Below are 16,516 nucleotides of genomic sequence, written 5' to 3'. Positions count from 1 at the left end.
ATATATATATATATATATATATATATATATATATATAAGAATTATGTAAACCTAACAATATTAGTAATGCACAAATAGGGTGTCCCCTCAAAATAACTCAGTAATTTATAGATATACAAACCAATTTGAAATAACCCTAGCATTAAACTTACATAATATGACAAATATTAAGAAATTAAGACACAGAATAATATAAAATATTCAAATAATCCTTCAGTAATAATAGGAAAATATTGAAAATACAGAGATCTCATCCACCCCTTGACAAGCAAGCCACGCCTCCAAGGCAGTGTGCTCATGATTATGCATGAGCAGCAGCCAATTTCAGGACGGACTTGGGCGATATAAAGTAGTTGACGGGAAAGACAAATGATTTCATCGTATTAATAGTGATATGTAAGTGTCAAGCAGGGGTGTCTCTCTATGAATCAAGTTGAGTCGTGTAAAATATGAAGTCATTTTATCGTGAGACTGCTCAGACTGAGGCAAGCAGCAAGCTTTCACATTCTGTAGCTTGGAAAAACTGCTCTCCGGAACTCCTTATTTCCCACAACCCCGCGCGAGCGAGGACGGAACTACCAATGTTAAAATAGCCGAGTTTACTATCTCGTTCTCTTAATATAACTGGCGATACAGCCAACGATAATGGGTGCGCTCACCGATATAAATTCTGTGCAGAATCTGACCAGCCTAGCCAATGATCTTCTAAGAATGATCTCGGTGAACGCACCCATAATATAATGATGCTGCTTCCGCCCCTTGCGTTCTTCATTTCCAGGTGATCCAGTGTCTGTATTACTGAAAGCTGCTGCTAGGCAAGCGGGTGCTGTTTGGAGTGCTCGTGTCAAGCGACAGTAAAGCAAGTGTTGAGGAGCGTTCACCAGTGTGAAAAGGCAACATGGGCGAAAACAGCCCTAACACTGGCGAAGAAAAGCTGGATCAGGCAATCAAGCAATGGTTGAAACACGATAAGGTGAGCCAAGGCAGGGCTGTCATCATCACACGAGTAACGCGAGCACGATCAAACAAATATAGAACCGTTTGTATTTAATAATAATAATAATAATAATAATAATAATAATAATAATAATAATAATAATAATAATAATAGTAATAATAGTTGTTGTTATAGTTCAGTTTGTACATTTACTCAAAAACGTTGGTCCTTGCTGATGAAGAATTTATCAGAACAATGATTGAGAATTGGGGTTACACTTACACCTGTGTCTTAAAGGCAGCATTACAGAGATGGGATAATACTGCCCATGTCAAATGTGCATATCTTGGTATTTAATGTTAACATTTCCAAAATTGTAATTTATTGAAATCCATATCTATAGTGCATATCAAAGTAGACACAACTGAACCTAGCACCCCTAATTTAGTTTTCATTTTCCTTTTAAGACACGCTTTTTAAACAATTTTTTGCTGCTCAAAACAGCCTGCGTCTTAAATTCAAGTACAGTATAGTGTTGCCAAATTAAAGTTGCCATCAAAAGAATACAAACAGCAATGTGACTGACTGCCAAGAGAACAGAAACGTTACTGCCCGATCTGAATCATCGGTGATGACATACAGCCATTTTCAAAGAAGCGTCATTAGCGTCCTGAGGAATTCAAAGAGAAACTTTTACAATTTCAGCGTTTCTAACAAACAGTACCAGCTTGGACAGATTGGAAATGCAGATCCGACCTCTGTATTTTTCGATATGTCAAATAATACCCCAGTTGACAAACTGGGAGAAAAACAGGTGTGAATAATCACTACTGGAAATGAGAAGCAGCGCATAACTGTACTGCTCTGTCATGGATAGCATACTATCTACTAACTTAATTGAGGTTGTATCTTTGTAAATGTATATTTATTAGATGTTTTATTTTTTTCCTCAAATTGATGGTGGGAAATTTGGGCTGCGTCTTAAGTTCGATGGCTTCTTAAATTCGAAGGAATACGTTTTTATTTTATTTATTTATTTATTTATTCATTTTAAAGAGAGGCATTAAGTATGCCAGTTGTTATTTTGTGATCTACAGTGTAATCTGGTTAAATACATAACACAAAGGTCATTAAATGCTGTACAGCTTTGAAATGAGCATGGAAACTTAGTGCCTGACGTTGCCTGAGCAAGGAATCATTGATCACATCAAGGTCTCTCCAGCGTTGGTGTTGTCTGGCAAGGTGAACCCATACCTGTTCTTTGGAGTTCATGCTTTCTGGAGACCACATTTTCAGAGCCCAAATGTTAAACCCCTTGATGTGTTTGAACTCTGCTCAACAGGTAACTGTCATAAACCAAGGTGTCACACTTAAAACTGCAGGTCAGTACATGGTTCCTTTGGTTGTGTGCAGTCAAGTATACATTTTGTGTAATAAAAATGGAATGTTGACTTTGGCAGTGGCCATATAACTTTTTGGTTTCATTCACTGCCTTCAAATTTGATACACTGATGTATTCTGTGACTGTGTCTGTCTTTGTCATGTTTGACACACAGGTGTATTCTGTGACTGATTTTCTTTGTCATATTTGACACACGGGTGTATTCAGTGACTTTGTCTCTCTTTATCATATTTGACACACAGGTGTATTCTGTTACTGTCTCTTTGTTATGTTTGACACACAGGTGTATTCTGTGACAGATTTTCTTTGTCGTATTTGATACACGGGTGTATTCTGTGACTGTCTCTCTTTGTCATATTTGATACACGGGTGTATTCTGTGACTGACTCGTATTTGTCAATCACTCAGTAAAAGCTGCTGTTGGACATTAAACACCTAAAATCTCAGTACTCATTTGTATGTATTTTAGTGAATTTCTATGTTTTAACACATGATGATGTTCTTTTCGGTGTATTTTTGTATTTCTTCACAAAAACGCCTCATATTTTCTGTTCTGTTGTTGCAGAACCCCAAAACGTCTGAGACAGTTCAGCAGCTGGTGGCTGAGGGCAATGTGGAGGAGCTTCGAGTTTCCTTCGGCTCCCGGATGGAGTTCGGAACTGCAGGCCTCAGGGCAGCCATGGGTGCAGGAACATCCCGAATGAACGACCTGACCATCATCCAGACAACACAGGTACAGTCAGCCTCTTTTTGCTGTTCATGTGGCCCTCGGACATCATTTGTGCTTTGTGATGTCACATTGCGGGTCACTAGAATTTAACAAATTTGGTGATTCTTCAGCTAAGGTTTTTGGATATATATGTACTACAAATTAAAGAAAAACTTTTTTTTTTTAATATGTTAATAGTAGGTTGGTTTTTTGCAACTTGTAAAATATGCCGTTCTTCTTGTAGGGCTTTTGCAGTTACTTGGAGAAGAATTTCCCAGACCTGGAGGAAAGAGGAGTCGTTATTGGATTTGATGCTCGAGCCCACCCTCCAAGTGGAAGCAGCAGCATTAGGTATTTCATTGTTCTTTTACTACCTGACTTATACGCTGGTTTAACAGCATACAATAGAATTACATTGATGGATTCCAAACCACACTTCTGTCTCCCTGAATCATAAATGTAGATTTGTAGTATGCTGTAGCCATTTTTGTATTAACAACACTAAACTTAACTAATTTAACTTAACAAACAGTAAACTTACTTCTTATCCTGTCAATGGTTGAATGTGAAGGCATAATGATAAACTGTTTAGGTTACCAGTTCTGGCTTGGGACACAAGGTGGTTTTAAATTGTCTCCATCCCCAAACCACCACCTCCTTCGCAGTCTAAATATAAAGAGAGGCAAGGTTTGGATGGGCATTGAGACTGGACTGCTTGGGGAGTAAACCACCTCACCTAATCTGAAGGAGTCAGTTTGCACTCCAAGAACAATCAATGTTATTTTTGGCTTGGGTACTGAGGGTTAACATGCTGTGTTGTGCATTGCTTCTCCAGGTTTGCAAAGTTAGCTGCAGCTGTTTTCATCAGCCATGGAGTTCCAGTGTATCTCTTCTCAGACATCACTCCAACTCCATTTGTGGTACTGTATTTGTTTTATTTTACCCTTTGAATGTGTAATTGATGCTTGCCTTTCATTATATAACCAATGTACTCTCATGCAGAGGGTCTTTATAATCGCAAGCCATTTGCAATCAAAGCGCACAGAAAATATGCCAGTATAGTTTTTGAAACCATAAAACACTGGCTTTCTCCTCCAGAATCACATTCCATATCCTCTGGTCCACAACCTGCCTCCCTACACACACATACACACCAACCTGAAGTTCAGAATTGCAGTTAGAAACTGAAATATTTCCTTAATATCTAATGCATGTTGAATACTGGTTAAACATGCGTTAGATATCGTGCTGCTTCTGCTACAGTGTGTGGACTCTGATTCAGACTACATTCCAGTATAAGGTGACCATTGGCAGTAAATAATAATACAGTGGTACCTCATTAGTGATATTAGGTTAAAATATATATACAATTAACAGTTAAGAGAAAATTGGTGACAATTCTGAGTTCTTATTTTCACTCTGTAGAGTGTGACAGACAGATTGACAAGCTCCGTGTATAGTGGTCTACATTCTCTTCAACCACCTCCCTTTAACACCCAGCCACCTGCAGTCAGAACAGAGACTTTTGCATGCATTCTTGCCTCTTGGCTAATGAACGCTGCATCTTTAGAATTGCTTGCTTAAATTTGATTAGCGTTTTCATGAAAAGTTGTTGCAACATGTTATTCTCCATGCTAACTATTTAGTTTACCATGACTCAGAAGACTACACCTTGCAAACTGCTTGGCCAAATTTGTGCTTTGTATGAGCATTTCTTAAAACTAGGTATACCGCTTACTGTGTATGTAGCTCCATGATCACTGGTATTTTTTCACAGTACTAACAGTTGATTGGCTGATCCATGGGAACTCCTGTTGCATTTTACAATGGTACCACAGATTCACTATGGTTGTACAATGGACTGTATGGTTCAATCCTGACAGTGTAATAGCATGCTGTTCCTTTCTTTTAGCCATATACAGTGACTCATCTGAGTCTGTGTGCTGGGATTATGGTGACGGCTTCTCACAATCCAAAACAGGACAATGGCTACAAGGTATTTCTTCTGATGAAAATAACTGGAATACATAGTTGTGAGTCAAACAAACCTCGGTTTCTGTTTGTGCAATATGGTTGATCCATGCCAAGTGGCCATTGAATCTGAAATTCAATCAATCCATTGACTGAAATGTCACACATGTATGATGTTTAAATGAAATTAAAGCTACTATTCAAGACCTCATTGATTTAGAGCTCTCAATCATTCAAGTAAAGGCACTGCCTTTAGTTCACCTGTCATGCTGTGACTTGTTACTTATTATCCAGCACGGTGCCCTCCCGTGGTGAAAGTCATTGTGCATTCTTCTTGCTGCCTTCAAGGTTTATTGGGCCAATGGAGCTCAGATCATCTCTCCACATGACAAAGGGATTGCCAGTGCCATTGAAGAGAACGTGGAGCCCTGGCCTCAGTCCTGGGATGAAACTATCATTAAAGACAGCCCTCTTTTAAAGGATCCTTATGCGGACATCAACAGGGATTATTTTCAGGATATACAGAAACACTGCTTTCACAGGTATGTTTAAATGGATGTGCAGCCCTGCTGTTCTTGATAAAGATGGTGTCAGTGCCTCTTCTATTACCGCAGAGTTTTCAAGCTACCTTACAATCAAGCATGTGATCTGTCCCAGCAGCTGAAAGCAGTTTATGAAGAGTGCTTTCATAAACTGAAACCATAAAATGGTACTTAACGGAATACATGTTTAAATGAAACCTTGGATTCTCTGGAACAAGACATTTTAGTAGTATCTTAGTTCTTTAATATCTGTTTTCTTTTTTATAACTTTGTACTCAAGTGATTTGCACTAGAATTGTACAATGCACAAAATGTTGAGATAGATAGTTGTATTTTAATTAAATATATATTGAATGCATTTAATTTGGGTGAAACACCAACATGTCAAAATAGAATGGAATGATACAAAATGTTCAATTCAAAATACAGTTGAGTATTCACAAAAATGTTCTAGACTGCTGTAGACGGCGTGACTTTTTAAATTTACAATGTTTGCATATTTTGTACTTGCAGGGAAATTAACAAGGCGTCTGAAGTTAAATTTGTCCACACATCTGTGCATGGAGTAGGACACACATTTGTTCAGTCAGCTTTCAAGGCATTTGACTTTGCCCCACCATTGGCAGTTGCAGAGCAGAAAGATCCAGATCCAGAGTTCTCAACTGTGAAGTACCCTAACCCTGAGGAAGGCAAAGACGTGCTGGTAGATTCTACCTTATTCTTCTCTATTGTAGATTCATGGGGCTTAGCCAACAAACGAATACCAGCCAGAGTCTAATTCAAAACATGTACAGTATGTTAGCAAATTCAACAACAGAATTAGTCAGACTGTTCTAAGTGATGCTGCTTTTATATCAAGTATTTCCCTGAATTAAGTGTAGACATACTTTATTTTCCATATATTGTACTTGGTATAGAAGCAGAATACTACATAACATCTTCCATTGAATTAAAAAAAAAAAAAAAACTTTTTTTTTTGTGTGCAGACGTTGTCTTTTGCGTTGGCGGACAAAGAAGGAGCTAAAATTGTTCTGGCAAATGACCCTGATGCTGATCGCCTTGCAGTAGCTGAGAAACAAGACTGGTAACCCTGAATGACTTTCCTGGTTACTACATAACATTGGTGGCACCTGCAGTACAGTACTAGTCAGGGTTGGGTTCAATTCCTGTTTTTCAGTTCCAGTTCCTTTTTAAAATCAATTTCCTTTGAAAGAATTAGAATTGATATTTTAGAGACATAATTGTTGTTATTCTCCCAACTGCTTTCATTTGAAGCCAATTTAACTGACTAACAGTGACTTCAATTAAAGCAATTTGTTGCCATTGTGAGAAGCTCATTTTAACAGAATACTGCTAATTCCAGTTTTGATCAATGATGTGTTGGAATTCATTAAAGTGGAATGGAATTTTAAACAGGAATTAGTCATGGAATTTGGAATTGAAAAACAGGAATGTACCCCAACCCTGGTACTAGTACTTCGTGTGATATCATTGTCACATTCTCAAGTATGTATAATTACTGTATAATTTCTTTGTTATGTATTTAAAGTGGAGAGTGGAAAGTGTTCTCAGGAAATGAGTTAGGTACCTTGTTAGGCTGGTGGATCTTCACCTGTTGGAAAGAGCAGAACACAGACCCTTGTGCTTTAAAGGACGTCTACATGCTGGCCAGCACAGTGTCTTCAAAAATCCTCAGAGCCATTGCGCTGAAAGAGGGATTCCACTTTGAGGTACTGGAGTTCAGCCATTTTCACATATTTACCCTCAAACAAGCTTGTTTAAACAATATTAGAAATGTTGCATTCACTTCCCTTAGCTAACGACTGATATTATTTATTGTGTTTAATTAGGAAACATTGACAGGGTTTAAGTGGATGGGAAACCGAGCGAAGCAGCTCTTGGACCAGAGGAAGACTGTTCTCTTTGCTTTTGAAGAGGCTATAGGTAGTGCAATTCAGTACTTTTTCCTAAAAAGACCATGTGCTACCCTTGTGAAACCTGGCATATTTTAACAGCATTTTGTGCTTTTCTGCTTTTGTGTTCCTACAGGATATATGTGCAGCCCTTCTGTTCTTGATAAAGATGGTGTCAGTGCCGCTGCTGTAACTGCAGAGCTGTCCAGCTATCTTGCAAACAGGAATGTGACCCTGTCCCAGCAGCTGAAAGCAATCTACGAAGAGTAAGTCTTAGTCACACTGCGTGCTTTAAAAACAAGAAGTGTATGTTGCACAATTTAAGCTGCGGTACTTCTCAGAATAGAATTGCTTTATTGTGTGTTAGGGTGGGTTGAAATTGGCACAGTTAATGCAACTAACAACCTTTGAGGTGGTCAGCATTTCGCTGCCTCAGTGCTGAAAGGTTAAAGACTAAGCTTTTAAATCATTCTGATGGGAATTTAAATCCAGGCATAGTCCGGCTGAGGTAATATGGCAAATAATCCCTCCTTGGAAATATTTATACTGCTGTAGTTATTGTTGTTGTCGTCTTGGTAATAATGACAGTTGAGGCTGGGATTGGTCACAGATTTTTGTTGAATTTTGTTGGTGTACGTGATTTGACTCCATCTCAACCAAAATAAAACAAACACTTTTTTCACGGTTGCCCTAATGATGTTGAACTAGCTACGTTGTCTTACTTTGTCTTAATTTAGCCGTTCACACTAATCAATACTTTGCCACATTGCAGAACATTTAAAAAATGAACAAAACAGCAAAGTGTTGACACAGAAAGATCGTTTTCTGCATACAAAAATGTACTCGAGGATGACCGGCCCTCCATAAAGGCATCAAACCTCTCAACGTACAACGTGCTGTATCAGAATAGTACGTAAACAAAGCAACATGTAAAACCTTAAGGTATTTTTAAACTTAAGGTATTACGTTTTTTGTAAATTAGCAAATGTGATATTGCTTTTCTTAATACACCTGACCTGACATTTAAATGCAGCAATCCAGTAAAATAAAAAAAAAATAATAAAACACAATAGTTGCCAAGGTATTATCGGATTAGAAAAAATCGTGTTGTGTAATTTATAACACTTTGTGGTCAAGCGTGTTCTTGTTGTCTTTCGATTTTAGGGTTGCTAACCTATAGGTGTAGTTGTGCAGAAAAATGCACAGACTCTTGTTAATTGTGTCTCAACAGAGTAGTTTTTATTCAGTAGAAATCTTCATAGCTTCAAGAACACTCTGCTATGCAAGTAGCTAATATGCACTCAATAGAATGTTTAAGAACACTACTATACACGTTGAAAAACACACCCCAAGTTCCAGCCCCGAGCAAACTAAACCAATTTCAACTGTCAGTGGAATTGTACCCAGTATACATTGTGTAGCTGACCCGTATACATAACGCATGAGAAGGTGGCTGGCATTGCACATCTTCAGCAATTAAATTAATACAGTAAGTATTATTCCCAATAAAACTTATATCATTATATCTGTGTTTTACTGGCTCAGTTAAATGAAGGCACTCAATGTGTTTGGTTAGTAGCATACTTCCATCCACATCTTTTGATATAATTTGAATCTATTATCTAGACACATACAGTAATTACAGTTTGCCCCATACTACATCCTAGTTTGCTATTTACCATATTTACATATAGTTTTAGATTAAAACACTATATATATATATATATATATATATATATATATATATATAATCATTTATTTCCGTACGTTTCGGACAAAAGCCCATCAGGTGTGTAGGAAGAAAAGTAAACACAGTGCAGTAAACTTGTTATTTTTTTTAAGAATTCTGTGTGTGTGTGTGTATATATATAATTAAAGACAATCTTTTCCCCCTTATCTCTAACAGGTACGGCTACCATATTACCAAGGCCTCCTACTTCATCTGCCACGATTCAAAGACTATCAAACAATTATTTGAAAGGCTGCGAAATTTTGAAGGAGAAAACACATACCCCAGAACATGTGGAGGCTTTGAAGTATGCGGAGTAAGAGATTTAACAACTGGCTATGACAGCAGTCAAGCCAACAAGAAAGCAGTAAGTGCAGTGTTTTGACAGTACTCTACCGTGCAGCATTTAACGAAAACTTTGGCAAGCTGCTCTTTCTTTTCTGCTATCATCTTTCTTGCATTGTGGTTGAAGACCTTCTGTGGTATAATGGATGACTCAAGTTTGTTTCATAAACTTCAGGTATAACACCATTGATCAATGTGTTGGGTGCCCTTGGCCCTGACCTTTAATTAAAAATGGTTAGAAGTAGAATTTATGTATGTTACGATAAGCATCTACGATACAGTCAGGTTAATTATTACATTAGAGCATTGCTTCAAACAACCATTAGTTTGCCTTCATGTACTATGAGGCCGCGTGTTCACAAAAAACATTTTTCTTCTTAAAATGGCATTTGTCAAAGAAGAAAATAGTTTTCTAGTTTGTTATTCCTATGTTTAGTACTGAGCAAACAGAAAATTGAGGTGCCAGTCCAATAAACAGTAATGTGAAGCTTTTCTTTGTCCTAAAATGGATAGTGCTTATGGTCCTTGCATAATCCATTTTCCAATAAAGGACTGTTTTACAAAATTGGATTATTGCTGAATGGAGCTAGACTTAATAGAAAAGAAGTTTGGCATGCCTACCAGAACACGATTTCATTTGGCAGGCAGTGACTTTCAGCGCTTATTTTTATGAGGTGACTGATCCAATTTGCTGCACCAACTTTCACTGACAGTTGAAGACAAATCTTCTCTGTCAAATATGGTTTCATGCCTGTGTAAAATTAAACAAAAACCAAGCAGTTTTTCCAGATTACAGCAACAGTTGTTTAGTTCAGGGGCCAAAAGGGTTAACATTTCCAGAAACTATTGTCAAGTTAATAAAAATACACGCATCAAATTGACTTGGTTTAAATCAGTAATCCCTGTTCCTTTTTTTTTTTTTTTTTTTTAATATATACAGTGGTTTGCAGAAGTATTCACCCCCCTGCAAAGTTTTCACATTTTGTTGGCACCTGAGCGTACTCCACGATGCTTTCAAATTTACATGTAGAATCTACACAAACTACTCCACATTGATAAAGTTAAAAAATGCATATAGAATATAAATAAGATTTACAGAGAAAAACAGATTCATCTCAGTAGCATAAGTATTCAGCCCCTTTGCTACTGCAGCCCTAAATCAGCTCAGGTGCAAATGATTTGTTTGAAAGGTGACAAAATTAGTGAAATGGTTTCAGCCTGTGTGTACTCAAAGTGGTTTAACTTGTAGACAATTTCCCTCAGGTATGTAAAGACTTTCAGGCTGCAACTCATAGTGATCCAACAAAGCAACCATGAAGACCAAGGAGCTTTTGAAATAAGTCAGGTCAGGGATAAAGTGGTAGAGAGGCACAGAGCAGGAGAAGGGTACAAGAATTTCAAAGGCGCTGATTATCCCTCTCAGCACAGTTAAGTCCATCATTAAGAAGTGGAAGATGCATCATACCACCCAGACACTACCCAGATCAGGTCACCCTCCCAAACTGAGCAGCTGGGCAAGCAGGAAACTGGTTCGGGATGTCACTCTGAAGCCAACAATGACCTTGAGAGATCTGCAAAGTTCTGTGTCTGAGATGGGCGTCAGTGTTCATACATCAACAATAAGCCGGTCCCTACACAAAGCTGGCCTATATGGACAGGTGGCAAGAAAGAAGCAATTATTCAAAAAGCCTCATCTTAAAGCACGTATGGAGTTTGCAAAAAAGCATGTAGATGATACTGCAGACATGTGGAAAAAGGTTTTGTGGTCAGACGAGACAAAAATTTAACTTTTCGAAATTCCAAGCGTTACGTCTGGCCTAAGCCCAACACTGCACATCACCCAGTCATCACCATCCCAACTGTCAAGCATGGTGGTGGCAGCATCATGTTATGGGGATGATTCTCTTCAGTAGGGACTGGGAAGCTTGTCAGGACAGAGGGGAGAATGGATGGTGCAAAGTACAGGCGAATCCTTGAGGAAAACCTATTTGAGTCAGCAAAGACTCAGAAACTGGGGTGGAAATTCTCATTTCAGCCGGGCAATGACCCGAAGAACAAAGCCAAACCACACTGGAGAACAAGAAGAGAATTAATGTTCTTGAGTGGCCCAGTCAAAGTCCTGACTTGAATCCAATCAAACATTTATGGCAAGACTTGAAGATTGCAGTCCATCGACTATCCCCAACAAACTTATCAGAACTGGAGCAATTTTCCCATGAAGAATGGGCAAAAATGTATGTGCAAAGCTAGTAGAGACCTATCCAAAAAGACTCATAGCAGTAATTGCTGCAAAAGGTGCTTCTACCAAGTACTGACTTCAGGGGCTGAATACTTAAGCAACCAGTAAATTTCATTTTGTACATTTTCTTTGCAAGTTTTGCTGACATTTAACCTCCTCCTCATATAACAGTGTTCAGTTTAACCACGACAGCTTTGAATAAAAAAAAGTTTGTTTGAAAACTGTGCATACACCACTGTATTATAATAATAATAATAATAATAATAATAATAATAATAATAATAATAATAATATAAACATTGACAGTATTTACTATGAATACCTGAATAGACTTAACTTAATAAATATGTATGCTTTGTTAAATACTACATGAATATGGTGTTGTGCACATGTGTTAATGAGCATGTGTCCTGCATTGTACAGGTGCTCCCTTCCAGTAAGAGCAGTCAGATGATAACATTTACCTTCTCTAATGGTGGAGTAGCTACAATGAGGACCAGTGGAACAGAACCCAAAATCAAGTACTACACTGAGCTCTGTGCACCACCCGGGAACAGGTTAGCCCATAAAACCCATCCCTCGGGACAATGTGTTAGCGTTGAATTATTATAATGTACAGTAAAAGCAGATTGAGTGCTGTAGCCTCGCTCGGCAGTGAAGGGTTAAAGCGTTGATACTTGATAGTAGAGTATTACGGTACATTTGGTATGTCTTTCATGTTAATGTAATTGAATGGCATGCAGCCTGTTTGGAATTAACAAGATAGCTTGTAATGCCACTTTATCAAACATGGACTCACCTTAAACAAATCACAGTCATTATAAGAGGTAGTTCTGAAGGTATTCCATTTTGGAAAAACTGTCAATCAGCATTTTAGCAGAGCTCTGAAGATTCGTTAACTGGTCCTTCTAGGAGCAGGTTCCAGGGTTAGCGTTTGGCTGTTTTGAGAGTTCTCAGGATTGTATTCTTACAAGATGGCTTTCCGTTCTCGTTTAAAGGCCACACTATTGATGGTACACAAGCAGAGATATCCTGATTCCCCCGGGGAAGTGCCTGTCTGTATTCTTTTTTAAATTACTGTACAGTAGTAGTGCTGTCAAGATCCCTAGATGGCGCTAATCTTCAACTAAGAAGGGCAAGATATACAGCTGTGGCCAAATGTTTTGCATCCCCCTATAGATTTAAGCAATTTTGCTTCATAAAGTACAATGAAACCTGTTGAATAATGTTACATTAACATAATGATTTACATAACGCTTTCTAGTATTCCATATACTTAACGAAAATGAAAAATTATGTTCATATGTTTTTTTTATATTTGTATGTCTCAATCCTAAAATTCTAGGTGATGCAAACTTCTGGCCGTAGCTGTACAGTACCATAGCATGTATTCCTGTGCAGCACTTGCACCATGTTTGTCTAAAAGGAAAAACAAACTGGTAATGTAAAATAAGCCAGATATAAAAATGTCTACATAGGCATCCTTGAATGAATACATTTAGGTACTTAGTGGTGTATGTGCAGCACCGGATGTACTATACAGCTGTGCACGTTTGTTCCTACTGTGTAACAAATAGGTTCAATTCATTCCATCAGCATACAATTCAATGATTAACACATATCTCATTTTTGTTTTTATTCACAGTGACCCCGAGCAGCTAAAAGTAGAACTGAACAGCTTGGTGGATGCAATTGTGGAACATTTCTTTCAACCACAAAAGAATAATCTTAAAGCGCAGCCACAGTAGAGTACTGTAATTCTACAGAGAAACGGAGAGCCTTAAACCATTGAGCGTGTAACTGAGAAGTGTAGTATGGCATATATACACAGTAGAGGGCATTTTAAACTTTGAATGCACATTTCAACAGCCTAGAACAAATTGATATACCATAAATATTGTATAATACTGGCACATTTGAGTTGCTGAAGTAACATTTTTGAATTTTTTAACCAGGTATAGATCTTTGAACACAGAACACAAGCAAACGGAAGTCTCCAGGGCAGTTTAAACTTCTGTATGATGTCCTCCAGTCTTTCTCTTTTATGGCAAATCATTATTTTAGCAAACAAGGTATGATAATGAAGTCTTTCAAATCGATTTCTTCCAGCGTATTAGCATGAGCATCTTAAGCAGTGCCTCTCCCTCTCATTGTGATCAAAATCTTTAGGTTATTTTTTACTTTTTCAAGTTAAAACAGATACTGCACTGCTGCCGTTTACATTAAGCACTAACAATGTAGTTGTGAACCTTGGCTCTTCCCAATTTTTGATTTATGTTATTTAACTCGTTTTAATATTATATAATTAATATTATATATTAGTTTGTTTTTTTTTTTAAATGTACTGTACATATTTTTGGTAACAGCATTAGCTTTATGAAAGGTGCAGCTGTTAATATATATACAGTTTACAAATATATATAAACCTTGGATAGCAGGGACAGTCATTTCTGTTCTCAAAACTTGCCTTAATCAGCTTTCTTCATTCCACTTCATTGAACATGACAGAGGTGTCCTGTTCTGAAAAGTTGTAGGTGCAGTATACAGATATTGCCTCGTCGTAATTTATGTACCACTGTCTCACCTAAAGTGTGTTGTTGCTAACATGATTTCACTCTCGTCACAAAAATAAAAAAAGGGTGAAACATGCTTTTTAAGACGTTTTAATTTAAACAGTGTGCTATGTGCTTATACTGGTTAAGTCCAAGTTGTCTCACATGGAAGCCACTGCTAAAAATAAACCCTGTTGAATTTAATCATATTTTTTGCGTCTTTTTTTTGTTTTTCAAACTATGCCTGTATAATCTTTTTCAAAGAATAGAAAACAATTGTAATTTACTGGATGGGTGGATCTGTGTACCTCGTTTTTTCTGTTAAACTTGCTGAAAAGCATAGGCTAATCATTCTTAAACCTTACAAATGTATTTCAATAAAGAGATGGCTTAAACATTACATGACAGTGTTTATCTATTATGTTTTTGAACTAGGCATACATATACCTGCCCACTTGAATGGGGATACACTACAGCTACTTCTAATGATTGTTTGTTAATAATCAAATTTTAGTACCATGCTACAATCGTGGCAAAATATATCATTAACAGCACAGACAATGTTTTCATGTTGAAAAATTATGTTTTATTGACAAATATAAAATAACCACAAGCTTAACATTGTCTAAATGGATTAATAAAAAATAAATAAAAAATATTTCATTAGATTGTGGGGCGAGGTGGTCACCCTGTCAGTATGTGATGCTAAAATAAAAGCTTTCCCTAAATCAGGGCTGCACAACTCCATCCTGGGAGGGACCTATAAAACCTGCTGGGCTGTAGCCCTTCAGGATCTGAGTTGTGCAGCCCTGCCCTAATATCAAGAAATAGTCGTATTTACAATAGAACATGTATGCCCTGTCCAAAAATGTACAGGACCTTCACCTTTGACCTCAGCAAATGTTTGACCGCTTATATCTCCTTACAGACTGCAAATACTCATATTTACTCATATTTGAAAATGTATAGGAAACCAACTAAGACCTTTCCAAACATGTCTTGGATTTGGACCTTTGACCTCTTGTTCATGGTCAAACTGGGCAATACACTGTTTTGATTGTATATATCTCCTTACACAGTGAAGATAGACTCATATTTACTATAGAGCATGTATATGAAACCAACTAAGACCTTTGTAAAAATCTCCTGGAAGGACGGACTGTGGTTTACACCTTAAAACGTATTACTTCGTGCACTTAGATTAATTCTGCACTATGTAAGGTCTTTGCACTGTCACAACAACTTCTACCACACTGTTAATGTGCAAAAGTTACACATTTCACCAACGTATACAAGGGCACTGTACAACGCAGACTAAGTTTCACCTGAAACTTCCATTCTAGTTAAGGTTGTCCAGGGAAGGGTTGCATTTTCTTGTTTACAAAGCATTTTTTTAAATGCATCCTCATCATGTCCTGCTTCCAGCGAGGTATGGTGCCTTTGGTGTAACACAGGGCTGTTGCAGTTGCTGCAGCAAATAAGCCACAGTCACTGCCGCCAACGTTTCGCTGCATTTTAACCCACGCGATGGTCACTGGTCCTCGGTGTTTGCCCATTTTAACAATGTACTTTAAAGAAGCATGCATCTGTAGAAAAAGAAAAAAAAACTAATTTTTAAAGAAATGAGTTGCATTCATAATGTGTAGGGAGGGTACGAATCACACATTTATTAATAATTGCTTTGCATTAAAATTACACTCTTTAAACTGCAATCTGGTGATACAGAACAATCCACCTGTTACAGTAATGAACTAGTTAGTTAGTCAGTGTGCTGTAGCGTAAATCTCCAAGTGAAAAGAAAGACTCATTGAGAACAAATCTCCTTAGTTGAGTTGTTTTTAAAAATACAAAAACAACTAATGAAACTTGCTTTCTTTTCTCCTGGAGAATTACGCAACAGCACACTGACTGACTAACTAGTTAAATACTCTAACAGGTGCATTGTTCTGTATCGCCAGATTGCAGTTTAAAGACGCCTGCATTGTATGCTACAATGCTCACAGATTAAATTAGAATTACCTCCCCGGGACATGTTAAGGCTGTCATACACACTTACCACTCCTAGTTGGCACCCAATGTTTGATGTGCAGACCCAGTGCTGGTTTCTGACATTCAGGACAGCCTGTTCCCCCGTCTTGTAGGCCCTAGGTCATTAGGCTGGTGCATGATATCCCTTT

The 16,516-nt window shown here is 37.6% G+C and overlaps 1 protein-coding gene across 3 annotated transcripts; it reads left to right on the top strand.

Annotated features, from left to right (window-relative positions):
* Positions 1 to 296: 296 nt before the first annotated feature.
* LOC117409595 (phosphopentomutase-like) lies at positions 297 to 14,739 on the top strand. 3 transcript variants are annotated; one of them, XM_034015869.3, is made up of 15 exons: positions 378 to 396; positions 779 to 973; positions 2,905 to 3,072; positions 3,293 to 3,399; positions 3,884 to 3,968; positions 4,961 to 5,044; positions 5,368 to 5,561; positions 6,075 to 6,264; positions 6,548 to 6,645; positions 7,111 to 7,291; positions 7,412 to 7,505; positions 7,611 to 7,740; positions 9,381 to 9,570; positions 12,211 to 12,344; positions 13,433 to 14,739. In XM_034015869.3, exons 2-15 carry the CDS (start codon positions 899 to 901, stop codon positions 13,533 to 13,535), a joined length of 1,833 nt encoding a protein of 610 aa, XP_033871760.3. In that variant the 5' UTR covers positions 378 to 396; positions 779 to 898; the 3' UTR covers positions 13,536 to 14,739. The 3 variants fall into 3 exon arrangements, with proteins under 3 accessions (XP_033871761.3, XP_033871760.3, XP_058862462.1); XM_034015870.3 differs by lacking the exon at positions 779 to 973 and having other exon boundaries at positions 297 to 396; XM_059006479.1 differs by lacking the exon at positions 378 to 396 and having other exon boundaries at positions 486 to 973.
* The last annotated feature ends 1,777 nt before the right edge of the window (positions 14,740 to 16,516 follow it).

This window comes from Acipenser ruthenus, chromosome 2 (genome assembly GCF_902713425.1).
Source record: "Acipenser ruthenus chromosome 2, fAciRut3.2 maternal haplotype, whole genome shotgun sequence".
In the NCBI taxonomy this organism is placed as follows: Eukaryota; Metazoa; Chordata; class Actinopteri; order Acipenseriformes; family Acipenseridae; genus Acipenser; species Acipenser ruthenus.
The sequence above is the reverse complement of the archived record's forward strand: the minus strand, read 5'-3'. Positions and strand labels throughout refer to the sequence as shown.

Bases quoted from the DNA above. Each gene is read 5' to 3' on its own strand.
- LOC117409595 (XM_034015869.3), top strand. From the start codon at position 899: ATGGGCGAAAACAGCCCTAACACTGGCGAAGAAAAGCTGGATCAGGCA. The intron at 5,562-6,074 runs GTATGTTTAAAT...TTGTACTTGCAG, and splicing joins CAGAAACACTGCTTTCACAG to GGAAATTAACAAGGCGTCTG. The intron at 7,506-7,610 runs GTAGTGCAATTC...GTGTTCCTACAG, and splicing joins TGCTTTTGAAGAGGCTATAG to GATATATGTGCAGCCCTTCT.